At 41.1% G+C, this 15738-nt stretch overlaps 1 protein-coding gene across 1 annotated transcript in view; it reads left to right on the top strand.

The window, feature by feature from the left end:
* Window positions 1-202: 202 nt before the first annotated feature.
* Window positions 203-15738, top strand: part of LOC120806991 (calmodulin-binding transcription activator 1-like) — a 47577-nt gene continuing 32041 nt past the window's right edge. The window contains exons 1-2 of the mRNA XM_040158585.1: window positions 203-290; window positions 5252-5355. Of these exons, the coding sequence (XP_040014519.1) occupies window positions 224-290; window positions 5252-5355 (171 nt within the window). The 5' untranslated portion in view covers window positions 203-223. The remainder of the gene's footprint in view (window positions 291-5251; window positions 5356-15738) is intronic.

Genomic DNA, 15738 nt, shown 5'->3' with positions numbered 1-15738 from the left:
ACACAATGGATGCAAGTTAGTGGATCAGAAAATGGATCAGCCCACATGCATATCACTTGGAGTTTTGTTTCTGGGCTTTAGAGGAGGAAGAATGAGGTGAGGTATGCGACTGCCAAGGAAACCAAAGTCTGGAGCGTCTCCTAAATATGTCTCTGTCTTTGTCTCTTTTTTTCGCTCTGCTTCTTTTTTTGTAGGACTGAAGAAGATAAGAAATCCAGAGCGAATGGTGAGGATTGCAGTGGGTTACACAGGACACACCCCTCCCAAGAGTGACGACACTGACGCCAGCAGTAAGAGACACACAAACACTCTTCACACTGTTTGTGCGTGCGCATGTCTGTGAGAGGGTATTTAAGTGGCGCTCGAACATTTGTTGGTAACACAGGGTGACTCTGGGAGCAAGTATAAAAGCCTTCTGGCAGAATGATGTGATGCGGGAACCGAGGTCTCCTTCTCATCTGCTCTGTAACAGATCACACTTACACATACATACATACACACACACACCCACACACACACACACACACACACACACACACACACAAAACAACTACACACTCTATCTCTGTGTCTCTCTGCTGAGACGTCATTCCAATTCAGCTCTGTTACACATCATGTTTATTCATGCATGCCAGTACAGTATTAGTGGGCACACACACGGGCACACACACACACACACACACACACACACACACACACACACACACACACACATACACACACACAATAAGGCAGAGCTTACTTTGGCTATCAGTAGTTTATTGTCATACCTAATCTGTACACATGGCATTATGTATCTACAATCCTCAATGGGCCTGGTTAAACTAGAAGTGAGATGGAGTGTGAAATCTGGGGTCGCCGCATGGTCCTGTATGCGTCCAAGTGTGTACTGGGCATGTGTGTGATTGCTGTGGTGTGTTAGAGGGACTATAAAGGCAATGATTGCTTTGATTGGTTATTGATTCCAGAGGACATGACACAGATGCATGTCTCTGACGCTGTGTGTGTGTGTGTGTGTGTGTGTGTGTGTGTGTGTGTGTGTGTGTGTGTGTGTGTGTGTGTGTGAGGGGGGAATAAACAGAGAAAATAAACAGATGTGAGGAGGAGCAGACAGACATGGTGCTTAGTGAGGTGATGGGGGTTCTGGGTATAAGGAGGGAAGGTATGTGGAAACCACCCAGCCCACCCCAACCCCCAAAACACGCACGAACACACACACACACCAACCCCTTTTTCATTTCAAAAGGAGCAGATGGCTTCATACCTTCACCAGATCCTCTTATTTTGTTAAGAGGGATGGGAAAAAATGTGACCGTCACAAAATAGCAAATGAAGAATTAAGAGAAAATCTGAAATAGAATAGAATAGAATAGAAAAGAACAGAGAGTTCTGTTTGGGATGGCTGTTTAATATGAGCTGAGACTTCCCGAGCCTATCCCTGTCTCCTATCTGTTCTCGCATCCCAGCTGGAGGATTACTGGAGGAAAAGTTTATCAGCAGAATGATAAAATTAGCATGCATGCCCATCTCTCTATCCCTTCCCCCCTGCTCTCCCTCTTTCTCCCGTCTCTCCCTCCCTCTTCCTGCACTCTCGCTCACCGTGCTCTGCTCCCCCCTTTCTTCTCCCTGCCCTGGCTCTCCCTCCCACCCCCCACCCCCCGTCATCCCTCTATCTAGCTGCTGTGCAATGAGCCTTTCTTTCTGTCACATTAATTTCATCCCAAAAAGGGGGAAAATGTGAAAATTTCCCCTGATGCCTCCTTATATCAGTAGGGGCAGAGTTAAGAGTTGCATTTGGAGCGTTTTTCTCTCTCTTTACTGAGGAGAGTTTTATAATTAACTGACAGCCATCTCACAAGGGCATTGGCTTGTTTCTGTGTTAAATATGGAGATGACAGTTTTATGAGGTAAAATATTCATCAGTCAGAGTCTGCTCTTGTATGTGATTCCAGTCTAAATTATGGCATTTGATAGGCTACCAAAGCAATGTTTCACTTTGGTCGAACACTTTCACTTTTAGCACACATACCTCTATACGACTTAATGAGCCATCAGTCTCACATTTGCATTCAGGCTTTGTCACTCTTTTGGACTCTCTTTTACCAGATTAACAAATGAGTGCGTGATCTATGTACAGTGTCTTTGGGGTGTAAAAGCTCATTGGGTATTCAACAAATCTGCAAAGTTGGTCCACCATTTCCCGTCAGTGAGAAAAGTACATTTAAGAATACGTTAAGATGATGGTCGTGTCCATGAAGGTGTGCTTTGAAAGGGATTTCGGTACCAAGGTCACAGGTAAAAAGAAATGCCACTTTAGGACAAATACTGTGATGTGTGTTCTTTGATTGGCAGGCACTGCTTGTGTATGCATGTGTCTGTTTGCATGTATGAGCGTGCGTGCGTGCGTGTGTGCGTGCGTGCGTGTGTGTGTGTGTGTGTGTGTGTGAGTGCATGTGTGTTTGTGTGTGTGCTTACGCATGTGCTACGGGCTTGTTTGATGTGGTGGTTCTGGTACATTTCAAAGGCGAGGCTCTGATGAGAATTCTTCAGAACAGCAGGGGGAGGGGAGGGGGTTATAGCCAGGAGGGGTGGGGTTTAAACGCTGATTGGCATTCATAGCAGAGAGGCTGGAGTGCTGCTAAAAAAGAAATTAGGCTTTAACTAAGCTGCACCATTCAGCTGTTTAACTAAGCTGCTGCACCGTTCAGCTGTTTGAAATTCTGTCTTCTCAGGCCTTCTATTAATAAATGCATAATTGATTAGGGGAAGCATACGTGCCTGAACACACTTCCTACTGACACAAACACACACACACACACGCTCAGACACCTACATACTCACATGAGCACACACACATAGACCCTGCTCCTGTCCTCCTACAGTACTCTCCCCTCTTTGTCTTTGTGTTACCATGTTCCATCTCTTGTCCTTGCAAAATTCTTACTTTCGGATTCTTCTCCCTCTAAGTTTGTTTCTTTCTTCATTACCTGTCTCTCTCTGGCTCATTGTCTCCCTGCCTCTTTCTGTCTCCCTGCTCTGACCCCCCTGACCCCCACCCCACCTATCTCTTTTTGTCTCACTCTGTCGTCTGCCCTCAGGTAGAGTATAATTCCTATTTTCCCAGAGGAGTCATGAATGGACGACCTCTACTCAAATGCTTATCAATAACCTTTGAGTGCTTGTTCTCTTTGACTTCTGAGCAGCACACCCGTCGGGCACGCACTCACAAACAGACACACACACACACACGAGGGTCTCTATCTTAGTATGGACGCTTTGCGCTGGTGAAGTGGTATTTTCCTGTGGCGCAGTGGGATTTTTTTCCCCACCTGCATCTATTCAATATTTTGGTGATTCTCTGAGCGCTGCAGTGGGAAGAGGAGAGGCACAGTAGTGGCACTTTCACAGGTAATCCAGCAGCACCATGTAGTTTTGGTGGCAGTGCACTCTTATAACTCTCTTCAAAACTAGGCAAACCTCTATTATTCATGTTCTACTACCAGTAGTCACATCACATTACACTGAAAAAATAATTAAAGGATAAGGCTGGCTTTAGTTTTGTTGTTTTAAACAAATCTCATGAAAAGACTAAAATCAACAATGTGTTATGTCTAAGTCTGTTTCTCAATACTTAAATACTTCACTGTCCTGTTTGTGGCTCTCGACCTGAAGCCCCTACTGAAGACTGAAATCTTTAAAAAGGGGTCACAAATATATGGTTACATTTATTTTGAAAAAATGCAGTTTCCTAAACCAGCTGGGCACTTTAGCTTTTAGCAAATGTTACTCAAACAGGAGAAAATAGTGCATATGTTGGGGACTATTTTCAACTGCGGATTTGGTGTGTGAGTGAGTATTTCCTGCAGCAGAATGGTGTATGTGGGATTTACTTAAAACAAACTGCAGTGCCAATGTTAATCGTAATGAAGAAACATGTCAGTTAGTGCAATGGGTTGGTGCACTGATGTGTTTTAGTAGTTTTTGGACAACAGAAGAGGTTCGTGCCAGAGACAAACTTGCTATAATAGGCACTAGTTACACAAGCAATACTTGGTAGTAGTATCAATTCATTGCTGGGTTTGTCGATAATAAAAAGAATAAAATTTAAAAAATGTAGAATATCACCAGACTTAATTCTTCAAAGAAACGATGCTAAGGAGGTAAAGGTTAACTGATTTTACGAACCTGTGTTGCCTCACCTGTGGTTAGCTTGTTGATCACTGTGGTTCTAAATAGGATTACAGTGCAGAACAGTGCATCATTACTCACAGAAAACTTGTTCCTCTGAGGACTTTCAGTATCTCCAGAAACATGACTCAAACTACGAATTTAACATTACCTGCCTATAGCAGCATTTGGGCTGTCGTGTATTTGAACTTGCAACTCTCCAGCTCCCATAGAAGAATATTAGTTCCCTCTCAGGAGGAGCTAGTCTGGAGTCTCTTCTCCATTACCTAACTGTCTGTATAACACTGTGGGGAGAGCATTGCTTTTAAAGGGGATAAGAGATACCCTTGTGATTGGTCATGATTGTAACCAACCCCAAATGTACTGATAATGTATGATAATGGGTTCTTAATCCAAATCTGATTCTGATTGGGCACCAGGTGCGCTGTGCACCTCCACCTGCGGTCCAAATATAAGTGCACACTGCACACTTAACATACTGTTTGCACCCTGCACCTTGATTGACAAAATTAGCAACCTTATTCACCCATAAGTGAATAAGATAAACAAGAAAAGCTTATATAAAGATGACGTGGAAAATCTTAAACATAGTTTGTTTGTTGCAATTTGCTAGCTCGCCCTTGTTTCATTGATTAGGAATAACGTACTTACTGTGCCTTACAATGTATACGCCTGACATGACTATTGACTGCTATGCCAAAATCCTCAGCTGTATTTCTGGTTCATAATTCGGAAGAAGTTATTACAGATCAAGAATGATCTGTAACTGGATAGACAAAAATTTCTTTTAAAAAATTAATTAAAGCTTCTGTCCTTCGTAGGCCTGAACAAATCTGTTTACAATTTCACTTACTTAAGGTCACATCAAGCCATTTGAAATGCTACACAACAAAAGTTTGTTATGATTTTATTCAGCCAGATCAAAGAGATGCTGAATTTTGGTATTCTCCTCTTGCAATGTCTCTTTGTCTGATGAGAAATTTATCTCCTCTTCCTACTCATCCCTTATTGATCTTCCTTTATCTTCACCCTCTGTCCTCCCCCACCTCCCCTTCCACTCCAGATGAGCCAGGCCAATTGAAGATCTACCTTCCTAAGAAGCTGCTAGAGTGTCTACCCAAATGTTCCTCTCTGCCCAAGGAGCGCCATCGCTGGAACACCAACGAGGTGAGAATGAAACACACTCAAAAGAGAAATATCTGTGACACTGAGATTTAGTCAGTGTTTTTTACTCTTGACATATCTCTAGCTCTTGTCACATTGAGAGATGAAGAGGAGGTAAACAAACACAATGGCAGCTTTTCATTATGGTACTCTAAAACTGTGACACTAAGAAATAAAAAAAACAACCTGAGCTCCCAGCCAAAATCCCACTGACTACATTCCATTTGGCATGTTGCTGTCTGTCTCGCTTTGTTATCCAAAAAACTCTGGGTTAAGGCTTATGGATCAGGGGCTCCTGGGTCTAAAACTATAGGACTCAAAGGCTAAGAAAACAAGAAATGAGGCTACAGATTGAACGTTTCCACTGCCGGGTGTTACTGGGTTCAAAAAACCTATGGTCAATAGGATAGAGATTGTTATCTGAACCTAACATTGTTGCTATGCAACCACAGAAGGCTGTTAAATGTTTGGCACATTTCTGCACATCGTTGCTTTTTTCTGCCCTGTGTTATGTGTTAAAATTATGCTCTACTTAACGGTGTGTAATGTTGTCCTCCAAAGCAACAGGAAAAAATGAAAAATCTGTCTGTGAGACATAAACAACAAAAACAGTGACAATACACACAGAGGATTTGATCATAAATGTGAGTTTAGTTTAAGCAACTTAAGTTTTTTTTTCACTACTCAATGTTAACCATATTTTAGAACTTTTAGTATGCTCTAATTGTTGAAGTTTTCACACAAACACACGGCTATCACTCATTAATATAGGGCTGAGTTTACCCTGCTCTGGGCCCAAATTAGCATCATATTTGCAGCATGAACAATAGATAACTAAAGTTCTGCTAGTGGCTAAGTGATACAATGTAAAATGGGGCCAAATTAGGATGGGACAACTCTTTACTCAGGGCCAAAGATAACCCTGAGCTACACATTTGGGGTGTGAAAAGCTTTACAGAGTTGCATGTTGTTTCAGACTTAAGCTGTTAGCTTAGGGAAGTGTTTGATAGGTGGAAATGGATGCAGGCATTTATCGTCAATAGCTCCTTGTTTATGCATTGCACAGCTCTTCACTGGTGGTTTACTCCATCCATTGTGATGCGGTTGGCCTCTGCGAGGACATTTTCTCCATGTGCAGGCTGTGTACTCCATTATAGATGTGTGTTTGTGTGTTTGTGTTATTGATTACCAAGTCTAGCATTATTATGCAATGCAAAGCTGATTTGGCCTGTGGTTTTTCTCTCAGGAAAGTCATTACATTTTTCATGCAATCCATCTCAATGAAGGTCATACTGGGAGTTAAGCACGGCGCCTACTGAACAGTGTGCCCACATGAATAGAGTGTGTGTGTGTGTGTGTGTGTGTGTGTGTGTGTGTGTGTGTGTGTGTGTGTGTGTGTGTGTGTGTGTGTGGTTCAGAACAACGTGACCGCTGTCGGTTAGGGACTTCCACTTTCATCAGCCTAACCATGAGCAATTGCGCACAAGGTGAAGGGACTAGACCAGAGCACCTTGTTGCTGCCCCATCTCCTGCCCTTTCTCCCTCTTTTTCTCCATAAGTCTCCTTTTCATGTTACCATCTAGGCCTCTCCATCTTCATCTTTCATTTCCTCTCCTCCCCCTCTCTGTTTCTCTCTCCATGGCTCTCTGTCTCTGATGAGGAAGGTGCAGGCTTAGTTCAGGGGGAGGTTGGGTGTCCCTCAGCGGATTCCTTCAAAGCTCCTCTTCCACCCAGGCATAAAGTTTCCTGCATACTTAAAGACTCCATTGTGTCTGCTGCTCCTCTTGCTAGGTGCTTTCACAGGGGGTTGCTCGCTGTGCGTGTAGAGCATGTATGTATTTGTGTCTGTTAGGCATATACAAAACTCCAGATGATTGTGGTTGATTATTTTGTAGCTGCTGCAACAAAAATATTGATTTTCTACGTTTGTTGATTTTTATCTGTCTGTATTGCAGACATTGCGAGAAGTATAGCAGTTTTCATCAGCAGCATAGTGAAAATTGAAATCATCATTGGTCATCAAATGTTATACACATGTAGGATTTTATAAATTGTCCACCATAGATTGTAGTGTAAAACAATTTTATGTGGGATTTCCAAACCACTAGCTGTCAGTTGTCAAACTTGAATCAATTTATTTATTCAACCACATCTGCTCAATGTGTGTGGGTGTATGTGTGTGTGTGTTAGCTTAAGTTATAATACAGTTCTGGTCTAGATATTGCTCATGAAGTGTGGTGATGTGTTATCGACAAATGGTGTGTTGAAAACGCCCAGTAATTATTCGGTGTGTAGACACGTGTATGTGTGTGTGTGTGTCTGTGTGTGTCTGTGTGTGTGTCTGTGTGTGTGTCTGTGTTTGGGTCTGCATGTATGCTTTTGTGGGTTTCCATAGAATTCTTCATTTTCATATGCTTATGCACAACGAAATCCAAAATTGGTTTTGTGTTTCCTCATCCTCACTGTTTGGATGTTGGGTTTCTGCATTCTGTCGATACATGTCAGCATTTAGAGTTAGGATTATCCTTTGTGTGTGTGTGTGTGTGTGTGTGTGTGTGTGTGTGTGTGTGTGTGTGTGTGTGTGTGTGTGTGTGTGTGTGTGTGTGTGTGTGTGTGTGTGTGTGTGTGTGTGTGTGTGTGTGTGAATAGGAAGAGGAGAGTGCGATAAAGAGATTACCTTTCTGTGTTTGGATGCCTCTGATTAAGTCAGCCCCAATCTTTACAAGTCTTCATCTGATATGTCCTTATTCTCACCTTTTTCTTGGCACGTGTAAGTCTGTGCAAGTGTGTGTTGGTATCTGTGTGTGTGTGTGTGCGTGCATGTGCGTTTGTTTTCTTGCACATGTGCGTGATTGCATATGATCCTCTGATCTCTGTTTTGTCACACATGGTTCTCCCCGACACCTTGGCCTCCCACAAGCACTGAGCTGTGACTCCATACATTTTTACCCCATCCACTCCTCCTCCTTTGCTCCTCCTCTCTCCTTTCCTTTCTACCTTCCCTTCCTTCTCTTCCTCCCTCTCTCTCTCTTTTGTGTACCCACTGATGTGTGAAATTATTCTGGGATGGAGGGATGGATTCCTCCCTGAAGGGCTGAGCGGAGGCGTGAGCCTTTTGTTCAATAATAGATTGGGGGTGTATGTGTATCTGTCCATGGTAATGGACTATAGACTAGTTTTAGATAACAAACCACACTAAGGTAGACAGACTGATGGTAGAGTCTGTTTTATCCATTCATCGGGAATGACTTGTTTGCTTTCAGAGAATTCTTTGGAGCACTGAAATAAGGAGGCTATCAAACTTTTTTAAATCTAGTCAAAGATGAACTTTAGAATCTGGTCCTGGGATTCAAGCTCATGAAGAGATATGATTACTCTTGTGGGGACCCTTGACATCCTGACTCATATTTTAAGAGGCCACTCTGAGTTGAATAACACATAAAATTCCTTTTTGAAAGATTAAATTCAAACTATGAAATGGGCCTGCATGTGCTATCTGAATGTGCACGTTATAGCATGATCTAATGTGGATTTTAAAGGCTTCTACTTCAGAGCAGCCCCCCACTATGACTCAAATGAGGCAATTGTCAAATGGTTTGGTAAGGCTTCAGTACATCACACAGACGACAGCCGTCTGTGCCACAGTGCTTCTGCATGTGAGTCTGCTCTATATGTCGCTCAACTGTGTAGGTTCCATAAGCAAGTGTGAGGAAAAGGCATCACTTTGGCATCAATGATATGAAAAGATGTGACATGAAGCATGCAGTGTTTTATTGTAGTGCTCCGTTCTCATCACATAGAGATATATTTGTAGCTGTATGGTGTGAAGGCAGCTCATTGACAGTTCATACACGATCATGTCTGGCTGTGCTGCTGCATGACACTAACATGATTACATGAATGAGAAGCAGATCAAAAAGCATATACATTTTAAACCACTGCCTCCTTTGTGTGTGTCTCTGTGTGTGCGTGTGCGTGTGTGTGCGTGTGCGTGTGTGTGTGTGTGTCTGTGTGTGTGCGTGTGTGCATCACGGGTAGGTGTTGCCATGGTAACAGATTGGGTGTGTGCGTGTGTGTGCGTATTCCTGCTAATGTAATGATCAATGTGGCATGTGTGACACAAACACCGTTTATGATTGTGCAGTACATCAAAGGTGATAAGAAGGACATGACATCGTCAGTATGTCTGCTCGCGATGCCAAACATGTACAACAGATCCAAAAAAAAAAACCAATTGGTGAAGGGCAAAAGCTCAAAATCTCAGGGTAAAAATTAATATCAGAAATTCACTCACACTCACCTGTGCAGCGTGCTGTGGCATCTCAGCTTTTGTGAGCTCCACTTTCTAGCCCAAACAGCTCTGTGTGTGTGAATGTTTAATTTACTATTCATGTCATTATTGTTGTTTGTGAACCATTAAATAGATACACTGAATTAAATATTCATGCAATGTACTCCTACATTTCTTTGTGATTTTTCCCATTTTTTCGCTGCAGGTAAAACATGAACAGGAGGAGTGTGAGGAAAGGAAGTTACACAGGAGGGTTGACGTTAAATGTCAGTTACCAGACTACATAAAAAAATACTATAGATCCATTATGAAACCCAGAGCAATAAAGTTAGCACACAGCAAGTTGCAGGCATCTATGTTCCATTTATACTGTGGTGAAGGGTGCCCTTGATTTATGACTTTGAAGTGTGAATTGCTAATGTCCAGCTCACACTGGCTGAGGCTGACACTCCTCATTTTGTCGGCTGTAAGACAAAAGTAACGTGTCTTTGGAAACTTACCAGAAGTTTCATTTTTAAATGAAACTGGTGTGCCGTGCGAAAGAGACTTATCTGTGTCAGTGTGTGCATGTGAGTGTCCCAGAGCCTGCCTATGGCTGTAACCTCTGCAGTTGACATTGAGCTCTGTGCTGTTGCCGTTTACCAGAGTAAAGCATGGTTTAATGAGGGGGCAAAGAAGCCAACGCACACACTCACGCACATGCACACATGCATGCATATATGTATATACACACACAGATATGCACACACACAATACCAGAGGGGTGTTGCACAGCTCCTTGTGTTTGGTTCCTATTCTTTTATTTTTAATCATTCCTCTGTCTTTTGGGTTGAGAAATATTTTATGTTTGGAGAGCGCCAAGTTATAATCACTAATTAGTCCTCCAGGCTCTCTCTCTCCCTCCTTCTCTCTTTTTCTCCTCCTCTTTGTCTATCTCCATCTCTCTCTGAGCCAAGCATAGCCCAATTAACGCCCAACGTCATTTTTGTGTCTGTTGTGACTTCCATATCCGCTCGAACTCCAGACATCCATACTGTCCTGCTGACCGAACTGGCAATATTAACCAAATGTGCAGCAATTCAAAGAATTAATTAGATTCATTCTATTCATACATTTAATTTCCTTGTTGATACAAGTAATTATGCAGCAAGTTTTTCATTTGCAAATGGGAAGATGCCGCATAGATTGTCTGGATCAGGATTTCAGTGTGTTTCAGTCATGCAGATATTTCAGCACAAACAAATTCACAAGGGGCTGGGATTAACCAGGTTTTACAAGTCTAGTCAGGGAAAGCCAGGTGTCTGAGGTAGGAGTTAGTGTTTTCTCTCCACTCCTCCTACCCAACTGGAAGCCCCGCATTTTCCTCCTGTTCTATTTTTTCCATGTCACACAGACCCACTATTTATCTTGCCCACTATAATTTGACACAAAATATTGTTAACTGGAGACACAGAAATATATTAAACAGTGGGAACGTGTGACTGTGAGTGTGGGGGTGTTGTGTATGTGCTTTAGCTCGTTTGTGTGTTCCCTTCATGTGTATGTCTTTGAGTGTATCTTTTGCGTTTTAACTTCCTGTTAGATTCCAAGCCCAACCAAAAAGAAATGAATGGCCAGCAGTGTCTTCTCTAATAAGGAGCCAGGCTTTGCCGTGGAGACCCCGCTATTTGTGTCCTTAAATATCTCCACATAGAACCTCGTTACATCTGAGTCTTCTATAAATTAGATTTGATTCATTGGAGACAAATAAAGCAATAAAATGTGTGATTGGGTGTGGTGGTCTTTGTACTCATGTTTTGAGAACTTGTACTGTATGTGTAGAGCTTTGTCTAGATAACTTTGTAATTTTATTTAACTATGACATACTGTAATGCTATTGATTTGGACGCGGCTTGTCTTAAGTGTCTTTGTGTTTTTGACTTAATAAAGTCTGGAGTTTAGAGGTTTGTAGGGGAATATGCCTTGTTCAGGATTCCTGAAGTCAAAACATATTTCATACTCTCTGCTCATGTTTTACAAAGGTAGGTTTCAGACAAACATCTTTTATTTTTCATACTGCGCTTGCAGTTTCAGCTTGTCATGTTGGACTTTATGCAGATAATGGCACACAAGTCCAACAATACTTAAAATTAAAAAGTAATATCAAAATATCTGTAAATCCTGCTGACAAATATTTGTACAATTTTTTTATTCCAAGTTTGGGTATATATTTGTCTGATCTGCAAGTCACATGTAGCGCTATCCGGATGCCCTGACACTTTTTTACTAATGCACATTTGCTGATGCTGACTCTGTGGCAGTCTCCCCACGCACCATTATTTGGCAATACTTGACTGTGCATTCATATGATAACTATGCACTGAGCATATCTGTGGACACCTGAGACTGCATGAGTTCTACATGAGTCATTTGAGAGGTTTTTACAGATGATTGATACTGCTTCAGTGTTGTGTAATGATAATGGAGTTGTCCACCAGCAATAGTGGATTGGAGCTTCGGCTCTAGTGAGGAAATAAAGGATAGATAGATCTGAAACTGTAACCTACCTTCTATTCAAACTGTCCGAGAGCATTTTCTTTAAGCCACGTTTTGCGCATGTACTTAAAATCTCTCCATCTACTCTTCCGAGCGTTTCTGAAAATATATCAGACAGACAATTGCACTATACTGATCAGTAACTTCTGAACTGCAGCCTAGCCCTCAAATTCTTGTACTCAACATGGATTCAATTTGCATTTCACTGGTTTCATTTCTGCATTAATAGTGTTATTTTACCTATTTTACATTTTGTTCATTTTTTTTTAGCTGTTGCTGGCATAATATTGTTTCAGTCTCTACACAGTTTTCACATCCTACATATTTAGACAGATGATGGTTATGGTTCCGTATTTCTAGTACAACATAATATTAATATCCTGGAAGTTAGATAAACCACAACTTGCACAAATATTTAGGATGTTCTCCAGTGACTACACACTTGTGTTTTCCAAGTTGCCTCTATAAATTTTCCACACAGGATCATTAACTGCCTACATCATAGCTAATCCAGACAGTTAAGACATGAAAACGTTTTTAAGACACAAATATGAAGTTGTCAGTAAAAATGTGAATACCCAAGTATTTAATACTGAAACAGTCAAACTTCACATACTTATTTGCAAAGGGGTTGTAAAATGTATCAGACCACTTTTGTTTGTGCTCTGTAAAGTTGCTGTGAGGTCCAATTGTCAGTTTTGTTGATGTGATGTTGCCTTATAAGCTTCAACCCACTAATGGCCACTTGCAAACTGTATTCTCTATTTTTAATTAAATCTGGTAAGATTATGCGGTCATTAAATTGCATTTTCAGTGTAAAATCAATGTGCAAAAATACAGCATGGTGATAAAAAATGTCAACTTGCTGTGGTTTCAGAACACTTACATTTCTTTTGCTCATTATCAATTAGGCCACTGCTTATTTGATTTGATAAGAGAGATGTATATGTGGGGGATAGTAAATATGTATATTTAGTAGTAAATGTGAGTTATCAACCACAGAGTCTGTTAAAGTTGAACGTTCACTGGTAGCATTTCTCAAGGTAAATCTCTTAATGTCTGTGTTTTCCTGTTAATGAGTTGAGAAGTCATATTATTGTGGAGCTCTCCTGCCGTGTTTACTGCACAGTGTTAATCAACACGTTTTTGGCCTCATGGAGTTTTGTTTCGGTAAACTCTTTAAAGACACAATTAAGGACTTTAATTTAGAAGCAAACGTGTGTATCCACGTTTTTATACACGAATTTAAGTGCATTTGAGGTTTCTCGAAAATAAAAAATAAGAATTTGTTGGTCATAGGACTTACACGGATAACTAAAAGTATCTTTCATCTGCTTTTCAAATATTAAGAGGCACGTGCCAAAAAAAGACCTCAACTGTGTCACATCCTCATACAATAATTACACTATGATGCAGGTATCGCATCGTCTGCCATAGCATGTATGGAGCTTTACCTTTTGGCTCTTTTTCTGATTTTATAATGATTTCATAATACCAATTGGCTCTCCAGTGTCTCACAGATCTCAGTTTATTATAGGAGCTGAGCCAAAGGGGTAAACTGTCTGCCAACTACATCATATCCACAACAAAACATTGTGAGAGAAATGTGAATCTCATGGTGCTGTGACTAACATTTTCCACTAATATTACCCTGGATATGTACACATTCACAAGATTTACCCTGGGAGATGTATACATTTACTGGTAAATATAATGTTTCACATATTTACTGTAATAGACATAGGGTGAGATACTCCATGCAGTGCGTGTTTTGCACATTCAGTCTGGATTATGATATCCGAACAATTCCACTTAGGAGACCACAGTATGTGTCCATTGTTTTCTCCTCTCAGACTGCAGTTCTGTTTCTCTGTCTCTCCCTCTCGCTGTTCTCCTCTTCCTCCCTCTCCCTCCTGCTGATGTATGGAATGTCTACTCTCATATGCAGTGTGTTTGTAAAAGTCACAATAATCAAATTTCACTGATTCCTGTGGGATTAAACAAGGTGGCATTCATGTGTGTGTGCGAGTGTATGCATGTGTGAGTATGTCCTGTCTCTCTGCACATACAATATTAGCTGTGTACTAAATTGTGCATTGTAATGCAGCTGTGTCATTAGTCTAAGACCAGCTCCGCTGTAATATATCATCCATCATCTTGTACTCTAAGGAGGCAGCTATATAAGAGATGCTGATGCCGCATTTGCATACTCACAGTGCATATATTTAATTGTTTGAATGTACACTGTAAAGCAGTGGGTGGGTGGGAGAGATGATAAACACCTAATATGGAAGGGAGAGCATCTTCCTTGTCTCACTAGCATCTTGGCCAAGTGACAGAGATTGAGCATCGTGTTCAATCATTCCTTTGGGTGTTTGACAGTGAAAGTTCTTGCTAACAGTATCACAGTCCTCTTCGAAGTTCCTCTTTAATACTTGGAGCCAAATCACTCTGTCCCAAATATTACATTATTATCTGGTAGAAATGTTAGCTCACTTGTCCAGCAAACAGGAAGAACATGGCAAACAGCAAGATTTCCCAGCCCAAAAACAAGTATTAGCTAGGGTTAAGCCTAACTGCATAATTACCTCTTGTTGGCAGCATATACGTACTGGCAGTATGTTCGATTACATAGCGTTCCATCCAGCAAGTCTTAACATTGTCCAACACACAACATCAGCATCACTTTCTCTGTGATACTCTAAGCTTCAGTCTCTGTCTGCTCTAAGGTGTCATTTCATGATAACTAGAAAGTCACAGTCCATAACAGTTCATATGAGGTGGAAAGTTACCAGGACAACCCAGCAGGCGATGACTGACGTCTGTCTCCCCCTCAATCTCTAAAAGTGCATGAAATTAGAGCAGTTATTAAATGGCTTTGCCGGAACTATATGCATTTAATGAATGGAAAAAAGAATCAGATTTAAGCAAACAAATGTCTCCCACAGGTTGTGATAGTTTCCGTAGGCAACAAATGGATATGGCTGCTGTTAAGTCTAAACTGTAAAAATGCTGGTTATACTTCTCATCTCCCCCTGTTATTTATTTATATACAGTACGCGTATCTTACGTTATTTAGATGTTTAAATATAGCTAATGTACTTTGGCACCCACTACATGAGTCACACTACTTGAAGAGAGGGTGATGAGACTGGGCTCTACCTTGTACAGTGTATCATCACTGTAAATATACTGTGAAGAGGAGCCCCTTTGGATCTATTGATACACTATACTATATACTTATGAACTATTAATGGCACAGCATATATTCATCAGATACTATCATTTACAGCATCTCACTGTAATGTATTTTCTTATATATGGATGAATACAGTCTGCCCTTCATGAAGTGGTTTCAGCCAAGTGAAAGTCACAAAGAAATTTCAAGATGGATTGGTCTACTTAAAGCTGAATTCAAAATGAAACAAATCCATACTTTTTACCACAAGATGCAATAAAGAAGTTCCAGACACCGCCCGAATTCTGCTGACTCCTGATTTGTGGTTATAACTCCGTTCAAGTCAGGAGGAAACCAAGTAAACCCTTTCTGAGATTTCAAA

This window comes from Xiphias gladius, chromosome 21 (assembly GCF_016859285.1).
Source record: "Xiphias gladius isolate SHS-SW01 ecotype Sanya breed wild chromosome 21, ASM1685928v1, whole genome shotgun sequence".
Lineage (NCBI taxonomy): Eukaryota > Metazoa > Chordata > Actinopteri > Istiophoriformes > Xiphiidae > Xiphias > Xiphias gladius.
The sequence above is the reverse complement of the archived record's forward strand: the minus strand, read 5'-3'. Positions and strand labels throughout refer to the sequence as shown.